The sequence below is a fragment of the Triturus cristatus genome, chromosome 7, assembly GCF_964204655.1.
Source record: "Triturus cristatus chromosome 7, aTriCri1.1, whole genome shotgun sequence".
Lineage (NCBI taxonomy): Eukaryota > Metazoa > Chordata > Amphibia > Caudata > Salamandridae > Triturus > Triturus cristatus.
Window position 1 is genome coordinate 1341357188 of NC_140590.1, and position 23569 is coordinate 1341380756.

At 44.5% G+C, this 23569-nt stretch overlaps 1 protein-coding gene across 1 annotated transcript in view; it reads right to left on the reverse strand.

The window, feature by feature from the left end:
• The window catches only part of CHMP4B (charged multivesicular body protein 4B), a 231405-nt gene that overhangs the window by 133348 nt on the left and 74488 nt on the right, over positions 1-23569 (reverse strand). Inside the window, exon 2 of the mRNA XM_085618976.1 lies at positions 8796-8973. Within this exon, the coding sequence (XP_085475102.1) occupies positions 8796-8973 (178 nt within the window). The remainder of the gene's footprint in view (positions 1-8795; positions 8974-23569) is intronic.

Consider the following 23569-nt stretch of genomic DNA (forward strand, 5'->3'; position numbering starts at 1 on the left):
ATTTGTTGTCTTCTTAGATGAGCTGCTACTACTGCTAGACATTTGGTGAATACTCTGAGTGCCGTAGTTACTCCGAATGGGAGTACCTTGAATTGATAGTGTTTCCTACAACCCCAAATCTGAGGTAATTGAGATGTGCAAGGTGAATAGGAATGTGAAAGTAGGCGGCCTTTAAGTCTAGTGTTGACATAAAGTCGCCTTTCTGTAAGAGGGGAAACACCTGTTGAGGTGTGACCATATGGAAGTGTTTTAACAGTAGGTATACTTTTAGAGGCCTGAGATCTAATATTGTCGTAGAGAAATGTCCTTTTTTAGGATTAGGAAGTAAAGTGAGTAAACCCCTGACCCTGTGTGTTGTACTGGAACTGGTTCTATAGTCCCTTTTGTTACAAGAGCTTGTATTTCTTTTTTAAGTAGTTGCTGGTGCTCTAGATAGAGTTTGTGAATGTGAGGTGGAATATGGGAGGATTGCTAGTGAGCTCCAGGCAATAACCATGTTGGATAATGTCGGACACCCATTTGTCCGATGTTATTGATTGCCAAATGGGAATAAATTGATGCAGTCTTCCCCCGACAGGTGATTGATTATCGGGGGAATTGTTATCAAGTCATTGCTTGTTGGGAGATGGAGAGGTACGTGTTGGTGTACCTCCATCTCCACCTTTACAATTGTTTCCTCTGTAACAAATTTTGTAAAATCCTATAGAGGGGGTTGGTTGATTTTGAGGTTTACAGAAATATTGGTAGCATCTGTGGAGGTTTTTTTGAGCCTCCCCTATAAAATGAGCATTAAGTATTGTTTGTTGTACCTCTTGTTTAAACCCAGAGATTCATAACCATGTGTCTTCTGACAAGAATACTGGTATTAACTCATTTGGCTTCAGTATCAGCAGTGTCTAAAGCTAATAGAGCAATTGGAAATTCGTTTTCCCTCCTGCAATAGTTTGTGCCCTCTTTTCCTATGATCCGCCGGGAGAGATTGGAGTAAGCCTTCTATTTCGTCCCAGTGGGCCCTACCATACCTAGCCAAAATACCTTCTGTATTGGCTATATACCAATGGTTGGCTGAATGTGCAACCACTCTTTTACCGGAGACATCTATCAGCTTGGACTCCTTGTCTGGAGGTGGTGCATCACCTTAAGGTTGTGAATTTGCTCTTTTACGAGCATTGGACATGACCGAAAAATCTAAAAGAAGCTGGCCCTTAATTCAAATTGGGTCAGATGGTAAGGGTTTTGTATATTTTATCAACCCTGGGTGTTATAATACATGCCCTCACTGGGTCTTTAAAAAGATCTTCTGCATGCCTCATCATACCCTTTAACATAGGTAACCTCTGTGTTGCCTTATGAGTGGTCCCTAATGTTTCAAATAGGAAATCTTCTTCCAAAGATTCCTTGTGTAAAGTGACTCCATGATATGTGGCTGCCTTTGCAATTAACTCCGGATATGAAGTATTGTCATCGGGAGCGGAAGGTTTAGCAGGGTGTAGATCTGGATCTGTGTCTGTAGGAGGATTTATATTATAATCATCCCATGGATCTGGTGGTGGTTGTCCATAAGTGTCATCCCCAACCCCTGCATCAGGATCTGTACAAGGAGAGCCCTGTGGTGTGATGTCTAGAGGGTCTGAAGGCGGTATAATAGGTACTGGTGAAGATTCTGGAGGGGTGTGAAGAGGACTTGTAGCCATGTCCTCTTTGTTTTTTAGAGGGATTTTATATTCCGTGCCCATTTTTCTCCTGGAGGAAGGTATCACTGACTTTGCTGTAATATGTCCAGTGTCTAGATTCATCTAAAATTTTCTTTTGTTTTGGATCCAGCTTTTCTTGCATGGTTTCTAGAATTGGCTTTGGATGCTTTTCATGAGCATCTTTCTGTTTCAGACCCGAAATCTTTGGTGCCAAGGTAATTTGTCCTTTTTTTACTTTCAAACTGATGTTTTAGGTGGTGAAGGTGTGATATCTCGATTCGAGCCTGAGCCAGAAGGCTTGACGTGCGCTTTCGATGCAGAGCCACAGGGTGGGGCATCAGAAGCAGAGTCTCGGTGCCTACCACAGCTGGACGGCAGTGGTGGCCCAGAATCCTTAGGTTTTTTGTGGAAGCAGGTTTTAGGGGCAAAGGGGCTTTGGTACTCATGGCACCTTGACCGGCGGGAACATCATGGGACTCCAGTTCTATCTCCAGCTCAGAGTCAGAGTCCTGTACAGAGAAGGTCTCTTCTTCCGCTGAGGATGTTTCTATCTCTTCCTGTTCGATATCTTCTCAGGAGATATTGGGGGTGTCTTCGATACTTTGTCGCTGCAATTCTTTCTGTCGAGCCCGACGGTCTCGGAGAATCTTTTTTTAGAAAAATGAGCGACAGGCGTCAAAGTCTTCTTCCTTGTGCCCCAGAGACAGGCACAGGTTACAGACTTTGTGAAGGTCGGCGCGCTGATATTTGGAACGAAGTCCGTTCTATCAGCAGATTTTTCGATGATGTTTTTTCGAGTAGAAGTGAAATAAAACGAGATTTCTCGATCCATCTAGGACATTTTTTTTATTTTTGACACAAGGAGGATGAGATATGCGTTCAAAACAATACCTACACAGGTACAGTGGGTTGCGAACCAAAGGGATCCAAAATAACGGTCGTGAACCGGAGCACAGTAAAAAAATGTCTGAACCCGATGGCGGAAAGAAAACAATCGAACAATGAAGTTGATGTCCATGCACAATAACACCAAAAGGAGGAGTCACCTTACCTCATGACTGGAAAACATTTCTTTGAAGAAAAACAACTTGCAAACATCCGGACCTAACACTAGATGGCAGGAGTATGCAAGACGTGCATCTATAGCACACATGCCTCGAACATACTTTTCTCCACTCTCTTCTGAGACTCCCTCAAAGTACCCCAATGTTACCTATTCGACTAGACTTGGCCCTAAAATCCATAGTAGACCATGTGAAATTGAGGCCAATTTTTTATTGGGGTCCAGGATGGACATACGAAAATTTCTCACCCTATAGAGACAGTTTATTTGATGTTATGGAGAACTCACTCGCATTTAAATTTCCTTGGTTAGGTTATGTAAAGATGCCCATTATCGAGTTGGGGCTTGAAGCACTGGCTCTCTTCCTGCCAATGCTAAAAGTCTTGTAAAAGATTTTGGTCCTGGAATCATGAAAAATTCCTTTCTACATCTTCTTTGGGTCGAATGACCAGTGATTTTCTCTTAATTAAATGCAACTTCAAATTTGAGGCTTTCTTTGATTACATTGTCAAGGTTGGCCAGCACCCTTTACTCAAAAGTTAGGCTGGGAACTTTACCAACAGCCTCTTTTTGTAGTAACTGGCAAGTAGAGCGTCAGATTTCCAGAACTAGTCCATCTTGTTAATCAGAGGTACCTAGGACAACTGCACATTGTTGTTGTAGGGGAAGTGGGTCCTTTACTTGTTAGTTTCCATTGGACTTGATTACAATAAACTGTTTTTTGGCTGAGTAAGATGAACTGGGCAGGAATAACAATTTATTTAATGTTATTACTTTTAATGAACTTCAAGATTCGTTTTGCTTGTTTTATGTATTCCTAATCGTGTTTTTAATACTTGTTTTTATGTACTTGTCAAAGGACGCTGTATCCAAATTGACTATAATTTTGATTTGATACAATCAATCTAAGTCTGATTTGGGACAATCTCAATCTTTCATCAATGTTGCTGTGACTACCAAGGTACCTATTAAGGATTCTTCTTGGTGCAATAATGCTACCTCTAAACATGATCTGACCCTACGTACTGAATCCAAACCAGTTTTGAAGGGCTGTCTGAGATGAGCCTTAAATGAGGTGCACTCTTCTGTAAAGAATGTTACGGAAATGTATGATTTATTGCACTGGAGAGAGTTGGATGCTCCATTTCTTACGGAAACTTGGTTCTCAGACTCTTACGCTCCTGACATTGCTGCCCTCTGTCCAACTGGTTTTACTATCTGTATCATAAATTGCCCAGTGAAAAGGGGCAGGGTGGCTATAATTGGAAATGCAGGCTGTACCATTAAGGAGCTTGCACTAGCAACCTTTCGGCAGCCGAGTCTCTTGTTTTATCCCATGTTATGGGGACTTCCAGTGTGCGAGAAGTGTGGTCTGCTACAGCCATCCTGGCACGTCTGAACCGTTTGTCAATCCCTTTTTGGACTTGATATTGCCCATATCCCTCTCACACACTAACTTGGTAGTAGGATTTTAACTTAAATGTTTCCACCTCCAATCTCAGAGGGCATAGCAACTATTAAACTTATTCAGGTAGTCAATGATCCTACTCCTATTAAAAGGTCACACTCTGAAACTAGTCTTTGCACCTCCTAAATGGTGGAATCTGTTACTATTTCTTCCCTGGTCTGAACAGATCACATTTTGGTCTTGTTTGATTTTATTACAGAGGGTAGCCGCCATTTCAACCATTTAAAGGCCAAGATTCCTCAAGTCAAATGCCCTTTGAGCACTTTTTCCAGTACGGAGTTGGATAACAAGCTAACTGAGATGGTAACGTCCAAAAATCTTGAATCCTTTAAGGATGGTGAATAATATTATTCCCCGTGGGTTGAGTTGGCCTTAAATGCCTTCTGGTCTTTAAAGAAGGTAAAAACCTTCCACCTCCCTGGCATACAGAGAGGCCCTGACGGCCACCAAAAGAAGTTGTGAAAAAAATGTGAGCGTGCTTGGTGCCGGGATTATTGTCCCAAAGCTAGAGGGATCTAAACTCACCCAATTATGCAGCCTCTGTTACTGTCAACTCTAAGGCCCTTGCTGACAAACTCACCAATTATTTTGAGGAGAAGATTAATTTCATCTTTGACTGGTTGACTCTGTCTGGCCTAGAGGCCGACTCATATGCTGGAGGTTTCTCGTTACCTTCTAGATCTCCGTCTGGTGTTTCTTCCTCCAAGCATCTTCCAGTTCCAATGATAGCCAAAGCGGAGTCTACTTCGGGCTTAGATCACATTTGTGTCGATTTTTATTTTACTCTGTCTTTACTCTATCTCTGGTTCTCCACTTGATCCAATGCTTCCTAAATATTGGAAATTGGCCAAATCTTCCCTCCTCCAGCCTTTGTTGGAAGTGTGTAATAGCTCATAGCTCAATTGGAAAAGGGCTCTTATTGTTCCACTGTTGAAAAAACCAAATGCTGACCAATTAGTCCTTTCAAATTTTCGCCCAATTTCTCTACTACCTTTTGCAGTGAATATCATAGAAAAATCTGTTAATCAACCGCTTTCCAGTTTTCAGGAACTGAACCATCTATTAGAATGCGCTCAGTATGTTTTTTGACTGGGTCACAGCACTGAAACTGCACCGGTTTCAGTTTTGGATTATTTAAGAATGTAAGCGGACAAGGCTAATCCAGCTGCCTTAGTCCTACGTTGTTTGTCCACAATTTATGATACTGTTTCTCACTCCACCCTTTTAACCAGACTGGCAGAGATTGGGATTGGAGGACCAGCATTACAGCAGTGGACTGCTTATCTTGAGGATCAGCCTCAAGCGGAGTATCTCCCTACTTATGAGTCAGCAAATAAGTACGCTAGACAGGGAGTCCACAGGGTTCTTCTATCAGTCCAACCCGGTTTAATATCTTCATCTGCCCTTTGTCCCCATTGCTTGGGTCTTTAAGTGTCATCTGCTGAACTATGTTCATGACACACAGCTTGCTATAGCTCTGGACAAAACAGGGTCTGCCCCCCTGGACAACTTCCATCAGTGCATGTCCTCTGTCACCTCCCGGCTGAGACTTTGTGCTTTAAACTTCAATTTCAAAAAGATACTGAGTCGCTCATTCCTTCCCGGCTAAACCCTTCTCCTCTTCCTTCTGTTCTACTTCGTGGATTGAGCCGCCACCACCTGCTAAATTCGTGTTTTTTTCTGGATGACCATTTGTTTTGGGAGAAACGGGCTAATCATCTTATCTCTTCTTGCTTTCTACAGTTAAGGGTGCTCAGAAAACTAGTTCAGTGGCTCCCTCCCCAGGCTCGTCAGATTCTGATACAGGCCACTGTCTGTAGTCGCTTTGACATATTAAACTATTTGTTTCAAGGAGTTTCTCACAGCATTCAGAAGAAGCTTCAGTTAATTAAACATATATCCGATAAATTTGCTCTTGGTTTACCAAGCTCTTTTTCTGCTCTGAAATCTCTACACTGGTTCCTAGTAATTTAAAGGATTAAAAAAATATTTGTGCATATTTCACAAGGTTCTTCACTGAGCAGGGCCCAATTTATTTGAACAATAAATGTGAGTTTCATGTTCCAAGTCATTCTCTTTGTTCTCAGGATTCTTTCCATCCTGTATTCCAGGAGTCAATAGAGTCCTCCCTGGTGGTAGGGCTTTTTCTGTGGCTGCCGTTAAATGGTGGAATTCAATGACTCTGCAGAAGAAGACAAGTTCCTGATCAAATTTAGGAATGCCTTAAAGACCGGACTATAAGCCAACTGACTTGATTTCCCTTGGTTTTCTGTTTGACTATTCCTTCTGCTTGGCAGTATATCACTTTTATCTAGCACCCGGCCACCTTTCTGGTATTCATGCGCTCAAATAAACCTGTAACCCATCAATGGTTTACCCAACCACAGCAAAACAGCTTAGTAACAAAAATTGGAATATCCTGAAAACAAGTAGTAATAGTTTAGAAAAACCATTTGTTTGTGTTCAAGCAAAATCTTTTTGGTACACAGAAAGCACCAATGGGACACAGGGAGCTTATTTGTACTCCAGGGTCACAGAATCTACATGTTACGGCAGTTCGTTGCCTCCTGGGTCTGTTGGCCTTCATCAGGACCGAGAGATACCTATCAATTTTATATAAACAAATTCAGTCCTAATTAATGATTTATAGTGATAATAAGTTCAGCTTGCACATATACATACATTCCAATTAATTGTAACCAGGTTGTTGTCTCTGGCCAGGCTTTTTAATGTCCCAACAGGGCACGAGAATGAGCCATCCTTGTATTCACATTTGCTGTAAAGGCAGAGTGTCTTCGATTAACCAGTTTCCTTTTTTTTCACCCCTGCACATTGCTACATTCCATACGCCTCTTTTTATTCTGACCAAGGAAATCATAAATAAACCTATTGAAGGGGTTTATCCCTAGGCGATTGAAACATACTTACATTTTATCCCTAGCAATATCAAGAGCTCCCTCTGGAAGACTAAGCCCATCCAAATGCACTCTCATTTTGGATGAGGGGCTATTATGAAGCATTCACAGACATCCTGCGAGTGCGACTCCTTTTAAAAAACCCTTAGGGTTTTCTTCATAGGAAAGTAATGTGTGTATGGTTTCTATTGTTACCCTTACGTCTGTGCAGACAGTGGGCCTTATTTAGTGTACAGTACATTTAGCCTTCTGGGAGATTATAAGGCCACCTCAAACTCTTTCCCCTACCCTTATTTTGTTAAATAACATTGCCTTGCATGTACAAGTAGGTTCCTTTCTATTTTAAGATTTTAAAGGGAAGAAATTTGTTTCTAAATTGACTACGTGACTTTATGATTTAAAATATGAGGACAACATTAACATTGCAGCATAATTTGTATACATTTTAGCCTGCATAGTGTGACAATTTTATTAGAATTCAAAGAGCAGAGGCACCTTCATTTTTCAGCGAGGGTAAGCTAGATACACCCCCCCCTTAGGATCAATAACAGTCATTTACATGCATATTGTGAACACACACCTTTTGTTGTCACATGTGGGTTTGCAATAAAATTGTACAACTCACACCTATCAATTCAAATTATTAACAATGACCTCAATCATTAATATCTATTAGTTCTATTACCAGGTGCATACAGTATTGAAAACTACAGCACAATGTATGGAGAACTAGGTTATGCATGCATGCTTCCTTTTTAAAAATATTTGATAATCACCTACTCTGGTGATTAAATTAAAGAGGGCTGGTTCTCAAAAAAGCCTCTAGCATCTAAATTAGGAGGGACAATTACATGATGAATAATTCCTCTACATTTTTTATTCCACCCACCGGGGAATCTTAACAAAATATTTTCTGATCCACCAGGGGGTGGATTCAACAGTTCACCTCTCAACATTTTCTATACGTTATTATCTCCACAACGGATTATGAAGATCTCCATGTCCACATGATTGGACTTCTTGTTTTTCACCCTCCAGAGCTTCCCTGCATTTTCAAGGTAGAAGCTCACATTGGTAGTCATTTCCATCAATGTGAGGAGCAGCCCTATGATGAAGCATGCCACTTACTGGCGGGTAAGGTTTCTGCCCTTAAACAACTGTTCCCTTAATAAGTTCACACTAGGTCCAACTATTTCTAATCATCTGGGAACCATAGATCTATGATAAGCTATGATGGACCACCATCTTTGTAACATTCCTCACTTTCACCAGATATTATGATGCCAATAGCTCCATTAAATATTATGTCAGAAAGCAGTGGAAAATCGAATGACCCAACACTGGCTGAAGTGTTCAAAGGAACATTACCATGGACTTCATCGAAAATGACTATTCGAGCATACAAATGTTGCCAGAAAAAAACATTGAACAATTTGGGGTTCTGACACATCTACAATTAATATTTGCCAATTTCTCTCTCTCTGACTGTATTAATCCAATAGATACAATTCTGCAGATAAGCCAGTTGTGAAACACTGACAACTACATCAATTATGGAAGACTTCTATAAAATGCACTTTAATCTAGGATGAATTCACTTTCTGACTTCAACTTGGAATCATGGATGTTTGCAGTAAGGATAAATAATTGCTTACATGTTATCGTGAGCAGCTTTCATGGCCTTGGCAGCAAATCCCATGTTCTTCAGCACTTCAGTGTTCGTGTTGGCATTTTCAAGTGCTTCCCTCTGAAACTCTATTGTTGAAAGTGTCCCGTCTATCTGTGCAAGTTGCTTTTCATACCTCTTCTTTCTCTTCAGTGCTTGAAGGGCAGCTGAACAAAATCAAATGAAAAGGAAATACTTTTCATTAGAGATTTTTCATGTTTATACGTGCACAATATTCCTAGGAAACAACATGCACCAGGGCCCCACCTCAGTCACCAATTCAATGCTAAAGAGCTCTATAGTGGGGTTTGAGCTGCTTGTAAACCAGTAAAGAAACATTTGCAAACAGACGTATAGCAATTGTACATCCTATTTTCGGAAAGCCATTTATGCACACCTCGACAGCAGAAACTACCAGATTCATTTATACAGAAAACTGTAGAGGGGCTAGAGACCAGCCTTTAAGACAATGGGACTGTAATTTCACCTGCTGGACCTCTGTGTACTCTTGCAGAATTTTCATCATGGAGCCTAACCAAGATATAAAACAGTCCCTATGCAGTGCAGATCTACAAATACAATATTAAGTAGTTCCTTCCTGAGGAGCAGATATTCGAGAAAGAGTAAATAATACCTAAATACCTGACCTATCGTACTTGTTTGCCTCCTAAAACCACTTTGGCAGTGTGAAAAGATCTTCTTACTACACCCAATATTCTTCGAAGACGACGATGTGAAAAAAGTGTTTGAATACTGTCTAGGAGACTTATAGGATAGTGATTAGCAGCATCATTTTTATATTCTTATAAGGATTTCCACCAAATAACAGGTTATGAAAAACATTAGAAACGGTTGGGGGGGGGGGGGGGGGTGGTGACTAAGCATGCAGGAAGATGGATGCACATTGAAGGGATGTGAATCACCCAACTGCTCAACAGCTGAACCATGATCGGACAGTGTCCCAGGACTTGAGGTAGCCCCCAAAAACTGACTATTTGTGCCTTCTTCTGGTAGTACAGCATAATGTTGAGCTCACAAACTTTAGGTTGGTGTATATGTGGGACCCTATTCAGCCTTGGTCATACTACAAAACCATACGTTTCACACATGTTATAGTTAGCAGGACATTTCACTCGTGAAAAACCAATGAAATTCCCCCGTTATAGTTAGTGCAGACAACTATAACTCACGCGACCGCAATCCCCTGCTGATGATGTCAAATATTACATCACTGTATTTAGACACTTATTTACCCATGTCTTCTTCCATTAATTTTTAGCTATACATATATTACAAATATTTTTTTTTCAGAAAGACACATATGTCATCAGTGATGTAATATTTGACATCATCAGCAGAGGATTGCGGTCGCGTGAGTTATAGTTGCCTGCACTAACTATAACGGGGGAATTTCATTGGTTTTTCACGAGTGAAATGTCCTGCTAACTAGAACATGTGTGAAACCTATGGTTTTTTCAGTGAATTTGCAAGGTTTTTTAAATGCCAATTCCTAACTATAACGTGTGTGAAACCTATGGTTTTTTCAGTGAATTTATACGTTTTTTTAAATGCAAATTTTTTTGGGAGATTTTTGGTAATAAATATTATCCAACCTATGTATAAAATAATATATGTACTATATCCTGCATTATGGAATGGTTAATTTGTTTTAAATTAATGTTTACATACAGTTCTACATCACAGTTATCTTCTACAACTCTTGAAACTTGTATTTTTTTTTTTGTGCATTTTTTGCCATGCGCGTACGGTAAGCTGACGCTACGCGCTCCGTACGTCATAAGTACGGTGCGCTTACGTGATACGATGTGCGTACGGTAAGCTGACGCTACGCGCTCTGTACATCATAAGTACAGTGCGCTTACGTGATTCGTACGTGATGTACGCGTACACGCATGCGCGGAAGCAACGTCGCGGTTACGCAGGGGCGTGTAATGCGCATGCGCGAGTGCGTCTTATGGTCGCGCTCCGTAAGCGTCACGTTTGCGCATGCGTACTTGTTTACGAGCGCGTACCGTAAGCTTACGGAGCACGCACGGTAGGTCATGTGATCCACAAAGAACACTTTTCATTGGTTGAAACTACTTTCAGTTCCAGAAACTTCCCACACCACACCCATTCCCCTCATTACTGCTTGAGATCCCCTAGGAGAAGGAGCTGAATTGACATTGAGATACAATGGCAGAGCAGCAGACCTCTTCTGAGAGTGAGCCTAGCAGCACCATCATCAGACAGAGAAGGAGGAAACAAAAGGATTCTTTTGTGTGGGAGTATTTTACTTTTCCAGAGGGGCAGAAAAAGGTCAATGCTCCATTGGTCACTTGCACACTTTGTGAGCGTGTTTTATCTAGAGGCGATCCAAGGAAGAAGTATTCCTTTGGAAATCACTCTATGATGAGACACCTTAGGGATAAACATCCCAGGACCTTTGCTCGACATACTGAAGAAAACTCTTCAGTAAGTCACCGGAGCCCAACCTCAGAAGCTCAGCCGAGTAAATCGGCAGCTCAGCTGAGCCCTTCCTCTGAGGTGGGAGCATCACGTTCTTCAGCTCCTCTGGACATTAACCCTCGATTTCGGAGGGTTTAAATGAGGTGTACAACGTGTTGTGGTCTTATTGTTTTTGGGGAGACCAGTGTTTCCCTTATTAACAATAAGATAGACCAGCACGTTTGTAGACGTTCATAATATTCCCATTCTTTCTTTCCTCTATCCCAGTATTAACCCAACGGCTCTTTTAAGAGCCAACCTTGCCTCACAATTTTTTTTATTTTTTTTTAAGCTTTCCTTTTTGAAAAAAAATGTTTGCCGTGCGCGTACGGTACGCGTAATCGCGGAATAGTTACGCGAAGATCGCAGAATTTTTCCCGCGGAATTTTTCCGTTTATGCCGTGCGCGTACGCTACGCGCATTCCGCGATTTTTCGAAAAAAAATTAAAATTAATTTTTGCCCTTGGGGGTCCTTCTGGGACCCCCTGACAAAGGCTAGGGGGTCAGGAACTGTCCACCCTGCCCCCTTTTCACGTTCACCACCTTTGTTTTTCACCCCCTCAGACTGCGAGAGACAAAATGGCAGCCGACACTTCCTGGTTTCGACCGATTCGAATGTTTACTGACATCTAACAACCAATCAGAATTGCGCTTGCGGACGGCGGCGTGCGCGTACTGTAAGCTTACGGTACGCGCTCGGAGCGCGCCTATAGATATATATATTGATTTAAATGCTATTTTCTCAGGAAATACTGAACAGATTTACACGAGACCTTCAAAAGGCACATCCCTGACCTGAGGGCTAACTCTCTGCCAAATTTCAAGTAATTCTGTTCAGCCGTTCGGGCTGTAGCTCGGACTAAAGGTCCTATGGAAAAATGCATGGGGAAAACGCGTTTTGGGACCCCCCCTTTTTCTCAGCCCCCGCTTGACTTATCCCCCCCGAGACTTTCAGGGTAGGAGCTGAGCGTCATCAGCAGAGGATTGCGGTCGCGTGAGTTATAGTTGCCTGCAGTAACTATAACAGGGGAATTTCATTGGTTTTTTACGATTGAAATGTCTAGCTAACTATAACATGTGTGAAACCTATGATTTTTTAAGTGAATTTGCAAGGTTTTTTAAATGCTAATTCGTAACTATAACGTGTGTGAAACCGTGCGCGAGCGTAATTCTGATTGGTTGTTACATGTCAGTCAACGTTCGAATCGGTCGAAATCAGGAAGTGTCGGCCACCATTTTGTTTGTTTTCAGTGCGAGAGTGGAAAAGGAAGGTGGCGAACGTGAAAAGGGGGCAGGGTAGAGAGTTCCTGACCCCCTAGCCTTGGTCAGGGGGTCCCTGAAGGACCCCGAAGGCAGACAAAAACATTTTTTAAATTTTTTTTTTTTAAATCGCGGAGGTGCGCGCACGGAGCGCGCACGGTGAAAAACCATTAAAAAAATATATATTTAATACGTAGTTTATTGAAAAATTAATATATTAAAAAAATCATAATACATACATAACTTAGCATTTAAAAAACCGTACAACCTCCCCGAAAGAGGTGGCGATCCCGGCCCGCCTTAGATTTGTGCAGCTGAAGATACTCCATAGAGTGTATGTCACAGGGCCTGGTTTGATACGTATGGGTTATTCGAGGGATGGACTGTGTAAGCGTGGCTGTGGCTTGTTGGGTACCTTTCTTCATATCCTATGGGAATGTTTGGAGGTTGTACGATTTTGGAACGGGGTACATACCGTAATGGAGGAAGTCACGCATGTCGCTTTGTTACCAGAGGCCAGGAGGTGTTTGCTGAATGTCTGGGAACCAAATGACTATAATGCGGCGCAGACGCAGTGGGTGACTTTGGGGTACATGGTGGCTAAGCGCAATATCGCACAGTTGTGGGGTTCCCCGAGGCCGCCTACGATTTCGGTATGGAAGGAGAATATGGATTGGTGTATGTTCAGGGAGAAGACGGTGTATGTGGCGAGAGGCAAGCCTGGGAGGTGGACTAAGGTGTGGGGTCCATGGAATTCCGATCGTGGGAATATCTGCGCTCCGCCTCTGCCGCGAGAGGTCGACGTCGCTTTGTCCCCCTAGCCGCACATTCTGCGTAATTGTGCATGCTTTGTCCTCTTCTCCGCCGCCCCCCACTACCACCTCCTGTCAAGAGTTATTCTAGATAATGTGGATCTTCCCCCGTCCTGGGGAGCGCACGCTGCTATTTCGGACTCTCATTGCCTTGTTTGTGTGTTATGGTTTTTTGTTTTTTTTTTCTTTTTTAGAAAATATGAAACCTTCCTTTTCGATCGCCCTTGGACTATGGCCGCGACCTGTTATATGTGCTTTCGAACTTTCAGGAGCTCTTGCTTCTGACTCATTTGAATGTATGGAGTTGCCTTGCTGGCTCCCGAGCTTTCTAGCGGCCGGCCCTTGTGGTTGTAGGCCCTTGTTTGTAACTCTTTACTGTGTAATAAAGGTTTCTTCATAAAAAAAAAAAAAAAAACGTACAAATTCACTGAAAAAAACCATAGGTTTCACACACGTTATAGTTAGGAATTAGCATTTAAAAAACCTTGCAAATTCACTTAAAAAACCATAGGTTTCACACATGTTATAGTTAGGTCACAAGGATGATGTCATCAGTGATGTCATGAGTGATGCCACTGACCATGTCATGAGTGATTTAATATGTGACGTCATGAGCAGAGGATTGCGGGCGCGCAAGTTATTGTTATCTCAACTAACTATAACGGGGGAATTTCATTGTTTTTTTACGAGTGAAATATCCACCTAACTATAACATGTGTGAAACCTATGTTTTTTTAAGTGTATATATATATATGTATATGTATATGTGCCATTTATATAAATTGAACCCGAACGAAGGGTGAAGGACCATTATGGAGGGTCAAAGGCAAAGTTCTGGTGAACAAGTGATTGAAAGAGTAACTGGATTCCAAGAGCCGGATTTTCCTGAAAACATAAATAAGCTAATTTTGTAAGCACTGCAGATCAGAGGTGTGGTTCATTGACCTCTAACTCACTGGTACAACAGCAACCTATCCTCAGAACCTCCTGCTAATTCCCCAGATGGGATCAGCAAATTCCTCAAATCACTAAGTAGTGCAGATCGCTAATGAAGATAGGAAAGAACCTATAGAACTACTAATGAACAAGTTACTTACCTTCGGTAACGCTTTTTCTGGTGGATACAGTATCTGCCTGTGGATTCCTCACCTTGTGAATATCCCCTGCGCCAGCAACATTCTGAAACTTTTGTAGCAGTCCACGCCGATGAGGTTGAAGACGACGTCACAGAGGCACGGCTCCGCTCAAGACTCCGCTGACGTCACCGGCTCCATAAGAAGACCTCGTCGGCGTGATTAAGTCAGTTCCGCCCCTTTTTTCCGTGCCTTCGAGGCACACGGACGGACAGCAATATATACACAGTATACACAGTATATAATATACAAGCAACACACATAGTGTGGAGAATAAATAGAAAGGCAAAAGAAATAACACAATGCCTTCGACAGTAACAAAACACATTTTGAAACACCACTAATAGAAGTGCAGGTATAGAAGGATGGACAACGGGGAGGCGGGTGGGTCAGTGAGGAATCCACAGGCAGATACTGTATCCACCACAAAAAGCGTTACCGAAGGTAAGTAACTTGTTCTTCTGATGGATACATCTGCCAGTGGATTCCTCACCTTGTGAATAGATTCCACAGCAGTCCCCACTCCCGGAGGAGGGTGTCCACCCTTCTATACCAGAAAGTCCTGAAGGACGGAGCAAGCAAAGTGTCCGTCCCTTCTCACCTCGGTGTCTAAGCAATAATGTTTTGCTAAGGTGTGGAGGGAGGCCCAAGTTGGCGCCCTACAAATGTCCTCCACAGGAACCCCCCTAGACAAAGCAGAAGTGGAAGACTTTGCTCTAGTGGAATGAGCTCTCAAACCCTCTGGAGGTTTCCGTACCAGCCGAAGAGTAGCATATCTTGATGCACAAGACAATCCATCTGGAAAGGGTGCGCTTGTGCACCGCTCTGCCTTTCCTGCAGCCAACAAAGCCCACGAAGAGCTGGTCATCAACTCTGAAGTCCTTTGTCCTGTCCAGGTAGAAGCTTACCGCCCTCTTAGGGTCCAAGCGGTGAAGTCTCTCCTCCTCCTTGGAAGGGTGAGGGGGAGGATAGAAGGAAGGAAGGGTAATGGACCGCCCCAGATGGAAGGGAGTAACCACCTTAGGCAAAAACGCAGCCCTGGTCCTGAGTACCATTCTTTCAGCATGAATGGTCAAAAACGGGGGTTTCGAACTCAGAGCTTGAAGCTCACTTACCCTCCTTGCCGAGGTAATTGCAATGAGGAAAACCGTCTAAAAAGACAACAGTCTCAAGGGACACTTGTGTAAGGGCTCGAAGGGAGAACCCATCAGATAAGTCAAGACAAGGTTTAAGTCCCATTGAGGCACAATAAAGGGAGTAGAAGGAAATCTGTTTGTGAGGCCCTTAAGAAATCTAAGCACAATTGGTGATTTGAACAATGACGGCTGATCTGGCAAGCAAAGGAAAGCCGACAAAGCCGATAAGTATCCCTTTACTCTGGCCACAGCAAAGTCTTGCTGAGCAAGAGAAAGGGCAAACTATAGAATGTTAGATAGACGAGCCTTCAAAGGATCAATTGACTTCTCTCCACACCAGAGCACAAATTTAGACCACCTATAGGAATATATAGATTTGGTGGAATGAGGTCTGGCAGACAAAATTACATCAACCACATCAGGTGGGAGAGAAAAAGAATTCAGGTTGCCCGTTCAATCTCCAGGCATGAAGGTGTAAGCTATGGAGGTGGGGGTGTAGAACCTGCCCCTCCGATTGCGAGAGGAGGTCTGCCCTCAGCGTGAGATGGAGCGGAGGGCACGAGGAGAGGTGGAGAAGATCTGTGTACCACACCCTTCTTGGCCAATCCGGGGCGATCAAAATGACTTGGGCCCGGTCTTGGCGAATCTTCCTCAGAACCCGAGGAATCAAGGGTATGGGAGGAAACGCGTAAAGGAGTTGTGAGCTCCAATCTATCTGAAATGCGTCCCCCAACGCTACCTGCATCGGATACTGGAGACTGCAGAATGACGGGCAGCGAGCATTCTCGTGAGTGGCGAACAGGTCCACCCGAGTAGTCCCCCACATCCGAAAGACGTGACGAACCACCTCCGGATGGAGCCTCCACTCGTGGTCGGCGGAGAACTGCCGACTGAGACTGTCTGCAAGTACGTTCAGAACCCCGGCCAGATGATTTGCCATCAGACAAACCGGATGGTCCTGAGCCCAGGACCATAGACGCAGAGCCTCTCTGCAGAGACAAAGAGACCCCACTCCTCCCTGTTTGTTGATATACCATATCGCGGTAGTGTTGTCCGTCAGGACTTGAACAGACTGACCGCGAAGGGAAGGGAGGAATGCCTTGAGTGCTAAACGAATCGCCCGCAATTCCAGAAGGTTGATGTGAAGCAACCTCTCCTCTGGAGACCAAAGACCCTTGATCTCCAGATCCCCCAGATGAGCACCCCACCCTAAAGTGGATGCATCCGTAATCACTGTGGCCACCGATGGAGGCAGATGAAAGGGCTTCCCTTGAGACAGATTGCCCTCCACGCTCCACCAAGACAGATCCGCCGCAGCTTCTCTGGAGATTCTCACAGACTCCCTGAGATCTCCCTTGTGCTGATACCACTGCCTGCGGAGGCACCACTGGAGCACCCACATGTGCCAGCGTGCATGGTTGACCAACAGAATGCAGGAAGCAAACTGACCGAGCAGGCGAAGGACTTTAGAACTGGAACGACCGCTCCATTGCAAAACAAAGGAATCATTTCCTGTATGTCGAGAATCCTTTGAGGAGGAGGGAATGCTCGACACACAGTAGTGTCCAGTACCGCACCTATGAACAGGTTGCGCTGAGAGGGCACTAGGTGAGATTTGGGCACGTTTATCAAGAAACCCAATTTGCACAACAGCTGAGCTGTATCCTGCAGATGATGTAGCGCCATCTCTGGCGACTCTGCTTTTATCAGCCAGTCGTCCAGATAGGGGAAAACCGAGATCCCCGACCTTCTGAGATGGGCTGCCACCACTTTCGTGAAGACTCGGGGTGCAGTAGTAAGACCAAACGGAAGGACCGCAAACAGATAATGTTGCGATCCTACCGTAAACAGGAGATACTTCCTGTGCGACTTCAGGATGGGGATGTGGAAATACGCATCCTGCAAGTCGATCGACACCATCCAGTCCTCCTGATTCAGCGCCTGAAGAACCTGAGCAAGGGTGAGCATCTTGAACTTCTCTTGCTTTAGAAAAAGATTCAAAAATTCTGAGGCCCAATATCTGCCGTCCTTTTTCAGAATCAGGAAATACCGGGAGTAGCATACCTGACCCCTCACCTGCTCGGAAACCACCTCTATCGCACCCTTTTGAAACAACTTCAGAACTTCCTCATGCAGGAGAAGACGGTGGTCCTCCGAGCAAGCCCCTTGACAAGGAGGGTAATTTGGAGGGAATTCCCGAAAGGGAAGGGCGTACCCATTTTCTACAAGATCCAGAACCCAGAGATCTGTAGTTACAGATTACCAATCTTGAAGAAAATGGGTAAGCCGGCCCCCCACAGGACCAACATGATCCAGAATGGCGGATCTAGGGCTGTTTTGCGGTAGTGGGAGGGGCTGAGGAGGAGGAAGAGGAGGAGGAGAGTTGACGGCCACGTGTGCGACCCCTAATTCTACCTCTGAACCCTCTAGACGAGGAACCTTGCTGCTGCTGTGTCTGCCTATAGGATCGAAAGGATGCCCTTCCGAACCCTCTGTACCTTTTAAAAGACCCCCCTTGACTGGGATTGAAGGCCCAGAGACTTAGCCGTTGCCTTGCTCTCCTTGAAACGTTGAAGCTGGATTTGTCTCCTGAGTGGGAGATTACTCCGCCGTTAGATGAACCCTCCAAAGACGTGGCTCCATATCATGCAGTTATCAGAAAGGCTGCGGAACTGCTTGATCTCCAGTTGCCAACTACGGAGTTTAAATCAAACATTTTGACTGAGGTGTTACATTCTCCTACGGCAGTTTCAGAACCATTGTTACCTTTTAATGAGGCCATTATTGACCCTGTGTTGGAGGTGTGGCGTAAGCCTTTTTCTGCTTACAACATTTATTTAGAGCGCTCACCCTAATAATAAAGGCTTTGCATTAATGAACCATAAACACAAGTTTGAACTGTATTAGCATATGGACACAAATATTACCTTAACTGCAGACAATGCCCTTTCCTAATCCATAATGTCTTACTGTGAACTGGCAGGCAAAGGGTTTGTACTGTAAGGGGTTGGGCCTACTTGTCCCATGGACAAAATACACATTAAAACGTATTGCCCTTGACCCCTAACAATATGTCCTGGGCATGGGGCTATAGGATTCCACATCCCTAACACATCCCTAACACGACCCAACACCCTCCCTCCCCCACACCGAACCCTCTACAGGATAGAAAGGTTGAGGAGCCCCCACTGGCCATATAAGGTCCTAGGTCCCCCCTGGAGAAAAAAATAGGGGAAATAAGTGTGGACCTCTCTTGCTTCATCAAGATCTTAGAAACGTAGTTGACTGAGTGTCGGAGGTTGAGGAACAAATCTCCAAGGCTGAAGACTTTATCTGTATATTCCAAAACACAGTTTCGGAACAACAGGAAATGAGTTTGCTTGCTGGAGACCCGTGCCGAAGATGCTGAAGATCACTCAAGATGTAACAATATCTGGATGAGAGTACCAGAAGGATCATTCAATCAACAGCCACACCGCAGCATGAGAATCAGAAAACACCGATCCGCTGACTCTATGCCCCTCAGCACGAAGCCTCTATGTACTCTCTCAGGATAGGATACCCAACACACTGACCTTGATGAGGCATGAACTGGCTTTTTGTGCTTGTCTAACCTATGCAACTGCTGGGTCTCTCACTGCACTAGCCTGCCCCTTTTTCTTGTTTGTTGGTTAATGGTTATGGTTTTGTCTCTGATTTTGGTGTTTTTTTTATTTTTTATTTTCCACGTTCTACGTTTCGGGGACTGATACTACATGGGTAAAAGTGTAGGATGGGGGTAATAGTTCGGAAGAGAGGGTCTTGAGCGATGGAGGTGTAAGGAGTGCTGGGACAATGCTGGTTGCAACCCCCTTGTCAGAGTTGTGTTTCAGATGAGTTACTCTTACAAAGGACACATACAGTCCACATAGACACATCACATTACACTCCCTGACGCTGCCATTTATAGACAGGTCCCACTGTATCCCTAAATAGAACGTTAAAGGGCTCAACAACAATCTTAAAGGAGGTGCAGTCCTTAATTACTTCAAAACACTGGGCCCGATATCCTCATCCCACAAAAAGCACACTCAATGGGTAACCATGGCAGGATCCTGGACCAGCACCGTTACATCCGGATTAATCATGCGTGTTATACAAGGGGAGTGAAAGACGTCACTATACTACTGATCAATTCCTTCCCTCAGTCCCATCTGTGGTCCCTCCTGATCCATTAGGCCGCTACATCACTCTCACTAGAACCCTAAAGGGACAAATACGGTCTAGTGTCAGTGCTTATATCCCCCAGCGGCGATTGTGTAATCGCTGCCTACTCTAGCTGCCCACATTTCACTGCTGCCCACTGGAACCTTTATACCTGGGAGGGGATTTTAAAGCTGTGGTGTATCCGGGTCTAGATGCCCTTTGCAGTAGTGCAACCCCACTTAGTTCAGTTTAGTTCTAATAACTTTATTCTATTCTTTAGAATCATAAAAGTGTACATATATACATAATAAAAACAGTTAAGAACATTTAAAAAGGTTTCCACATGTTCCCTTCCATATATTTGGGTGTACCAATAAAAATGTTGTCAACTTTTAAAATCATCATACCCCTCCCCAACATAGTTTGTACATTTGACTAGATCTAATTTGCATTCCTTTTCACAATTCATAACGTTTTCCGATTAAGAATGCAATTCTGATAAAACGAATAGTTTCTTACCTGTCGGTGTAGTTTTGCAGCTTGAAGATCTTTCTGGATTCACTATGCTGTGCATTTTTCCGCGATCTGGTGGTTGGTTCCGGATTCGTAGTCTCTTTTTTTTTTTCTTTTTTTTTTTGTAGCCCAGGTGGGCGTCGACGTCCCACCATTTGGTGCACCTCTCGTGACGTCGTCGTGCTTCCTGCGGAACTGCCACCTTTGGGGCGCCATCTTCGGGTTCTTTTTTCCCCTTCTTTTCTTTCTTTTTTTTTTTTTACCCTAGGCGTTTTCTTAATTTTCCTTTTCCAATTTCTTTTAGTATTTCATTTATTCTGTTCTTCCATGTCCTTCCACCTCTTCCTCCATCCTCATCTTCCTGGCGGAGGTGGGTGGGTTCGCTAGTGAATCCAGAAAGATCTTCAAGCTGCAAAACTACACCGACAGGTAAGAAACTATTCGTTTTGCAGCGTGAATCTTTCTGGATTCACTATGCTGTGCATAGACTTTGTAGCGGTTTGTTATCTTTGTGGCGGCTGGGTGGTAGATGAGTGTTGGCTGTTGAATATGTGTTGAAGCACCTTCTGTCCTACTTGTGCTTCCTTGTTCATCTGAACGTCCACGCAATAGTGCTTAGTGAACGTGTGCACTGAAGCCCATGTTGCCGCCAGGCATATGTCTTGAATGGGCGTATTCGCCCGAAAGGCAATAGTTGCTCCCTTTTTCCTTGTGGAGTGGGCTCGTGGCCCCTCCGATAGCTCCTGCCCTGCTTGTTTGTGGCAGAATTGTATTGTCAGTGCAATCCATCGTGCAATGGTGGCTTTTGTCACGGGTCTACCCAGGAAACTAGTTGCAAAGGAGACTAAGAGCTGCTTGGTCTTCCTGTGCTCTTTGGTCCTCTCAATGTAGTGCATCACTGCCCTTCTAGCGTCCAGAGTGTGCAGTGCCCTTTCTGCGCTTGTTGTGGGGTTTTGAGAGAAACTCGGTATCTGAATTGTCTGGTTCATATGGAATGCCGACACCACCTTAGGCATGAAGTGTGGGTCCGTTCTTAGAACCACCCTATCCTTGTGTATCTGGATGTAGGGCTCTTGCAGTGTCAGTGCTTGCAGCTCGCTCACTCTGCGCAGCGAGGTTATTGCTACCAGGAAGGCTGTTTTCATTGTCAGCATTTGCAGCGTGGCCTTGTGGATGGGCTCAAAGGGCGCCTTCATAAGCTCGGTTAGGACCACGTTGAGGTTCCATGCCGGCGGCAGCATCCTCTTCGGAGGCGCAATTCTTTCGCCCCCTCCAGGAACCTCTTTACTACCTGTGACGTAAAGAGACTTCCTCCACTATTTGAGAGAACCACGTTTGCCTTGCCCACTGTGGTGCCACTAGGATCAGTGTCATGTTGCTGGTCCTGCACTTGTCGAGCACCCTGTGTAACAGCGGTATCGGTGGAAAAGCGTAGGCAAATGTCTTTGACCAACTTATCCATAGGGCATTCCCTTGCGATTGCTGTTCTGGTTGTCTGGATGCAAAGTTTTGGCATTTTGCATTCAGGCGTGTTGCAAACAGGTCTATTGTCGGTGTTCCCCACCTTTGGAATAGCCTCTGTGTTTCCTGTCCATTGAGCTCCCACTCGTGGGATGCCGATGTCTGTCTGCTGAGCAAGTCTGCCTCCACATTGTCCTTCCCTGGTAGGTGTATGGCCAGCAGGTCTATCTTGAGTGGGATGGCCCATCTCCAAATCTCCTGTGCCAGAGTGGAAAGGGGGAACGATTGTGTCCCTCCCTGCTTGTTGATATAGAACATGGTAGTGGTATTGTCAGTCTGTATCAACACTTTCTGGTTGTATAGCTGTTTCTGGAAGGCCTTCAGGGCTAGCAGGACAGTCTTCAATTCCAGGTAATTGATGTGTCTGACCGCATCTGCCGGAGTCCACAGACCCCTCACCCCGAGTTTGTTCATGTGTGCTCCCCATCCTATTTGTGATGCGTCCGTGGTAATGGTCACAGTTGGGTTTGGTGGTTTCAAGGTCTTTCCTGTAGTTAAGTTCTCCCTGTTCCACCATGTTATCTCCTCCTGCACTGCGTGCGTAACAACCACTAGATCCTCCCAACTCCCGCTTGCTAGTGACCATTGCTGTTGCAGCCATTCTTGGAATGGTCTCATGTGAAGCCGTACATTGGGGACTAGGTGGATGCATGACGCCATCATCCCCATGATCTTGCTCACTGTTCTCACTGTCAGAACTCGCCCCTTCTGGTAGGGACGCATCTCGTTCAGCAGGGCTATTGTTCTTCTGTCGCTGGGCATCACCGTTCCGTCTATGGTGTTGATCTTCGCCGCCAGGAAGATCTTCACCTGTTCTGGTTCTATCGATGACTTCCCCGAGTGTATCAAGAACCCCAGGTTTGTTAGTGTTCTTGTCACCTGTTCTGCGTGCTCCTCGCACTTTTCGCGAGTGCTTGCTTTGACTAGCCAGTCGTCTAGGTAAGGGTACACATGAATCCCTTCCCTTCGTAGGTACGCTGCTACTGCTGCAAGGCATTTTATGAAAACCCTTGGGGCTGACTTTAGGCCGAATGCTAGGGTTGTAAACTGGTAATGATCCTGGTTGATGTTGAATCTTAGCAGGTTTTTGTGTCGCCTGTTCATTGGGATGTGCAGGTAGGCGTCCTTGAGATCCACGGTGGACATGAAGTCTCCGCCTCGCATTTGGGGTAGCACTTATTGTAGTGATGTCATCTTGAATTTTTGCGTCTTTATGATTTTGTTTAGGAACCTTAGGTCCAGGATGGGTCTTAGTGTTTCGTCCACCTTTGGTACAAGGAAGTAGTTTGAGTACACTCCCTTGTTCCTTTCTCTGCATGCACTGGTTCTATGGCTCTCTTTTTTAGTAGTTGAAGTGTCTCCTTCCTGAGTTGAGCGAGCTCTTGACCCGAGCGCTGTCTTCTCTTTGGTTTCTTGTTTGGAGGCCTTCTCTCTAACTCTATGCAGTATCCGTGCTGTATGACGTTGAGAACCCATTTGTCTGAGGTTATTTGTTGCCATTGTTGTAGGTAGAGGCCCAGTCTTCCGCCCACCGGTGTTGCATGTTCGTAGGCGCTTGTTTTGTGTAACCCCCTTGGTGTTCTTACATTGCGCTTCACCCTTCGGGGTATGCTGTGGGTGAGCGTCCTCTTGCGTGTGTAGTCACTTAGATGAGGGTTGGTCTCCCCCTCTCCTCCTTTGGCCACGTCAGTTTCC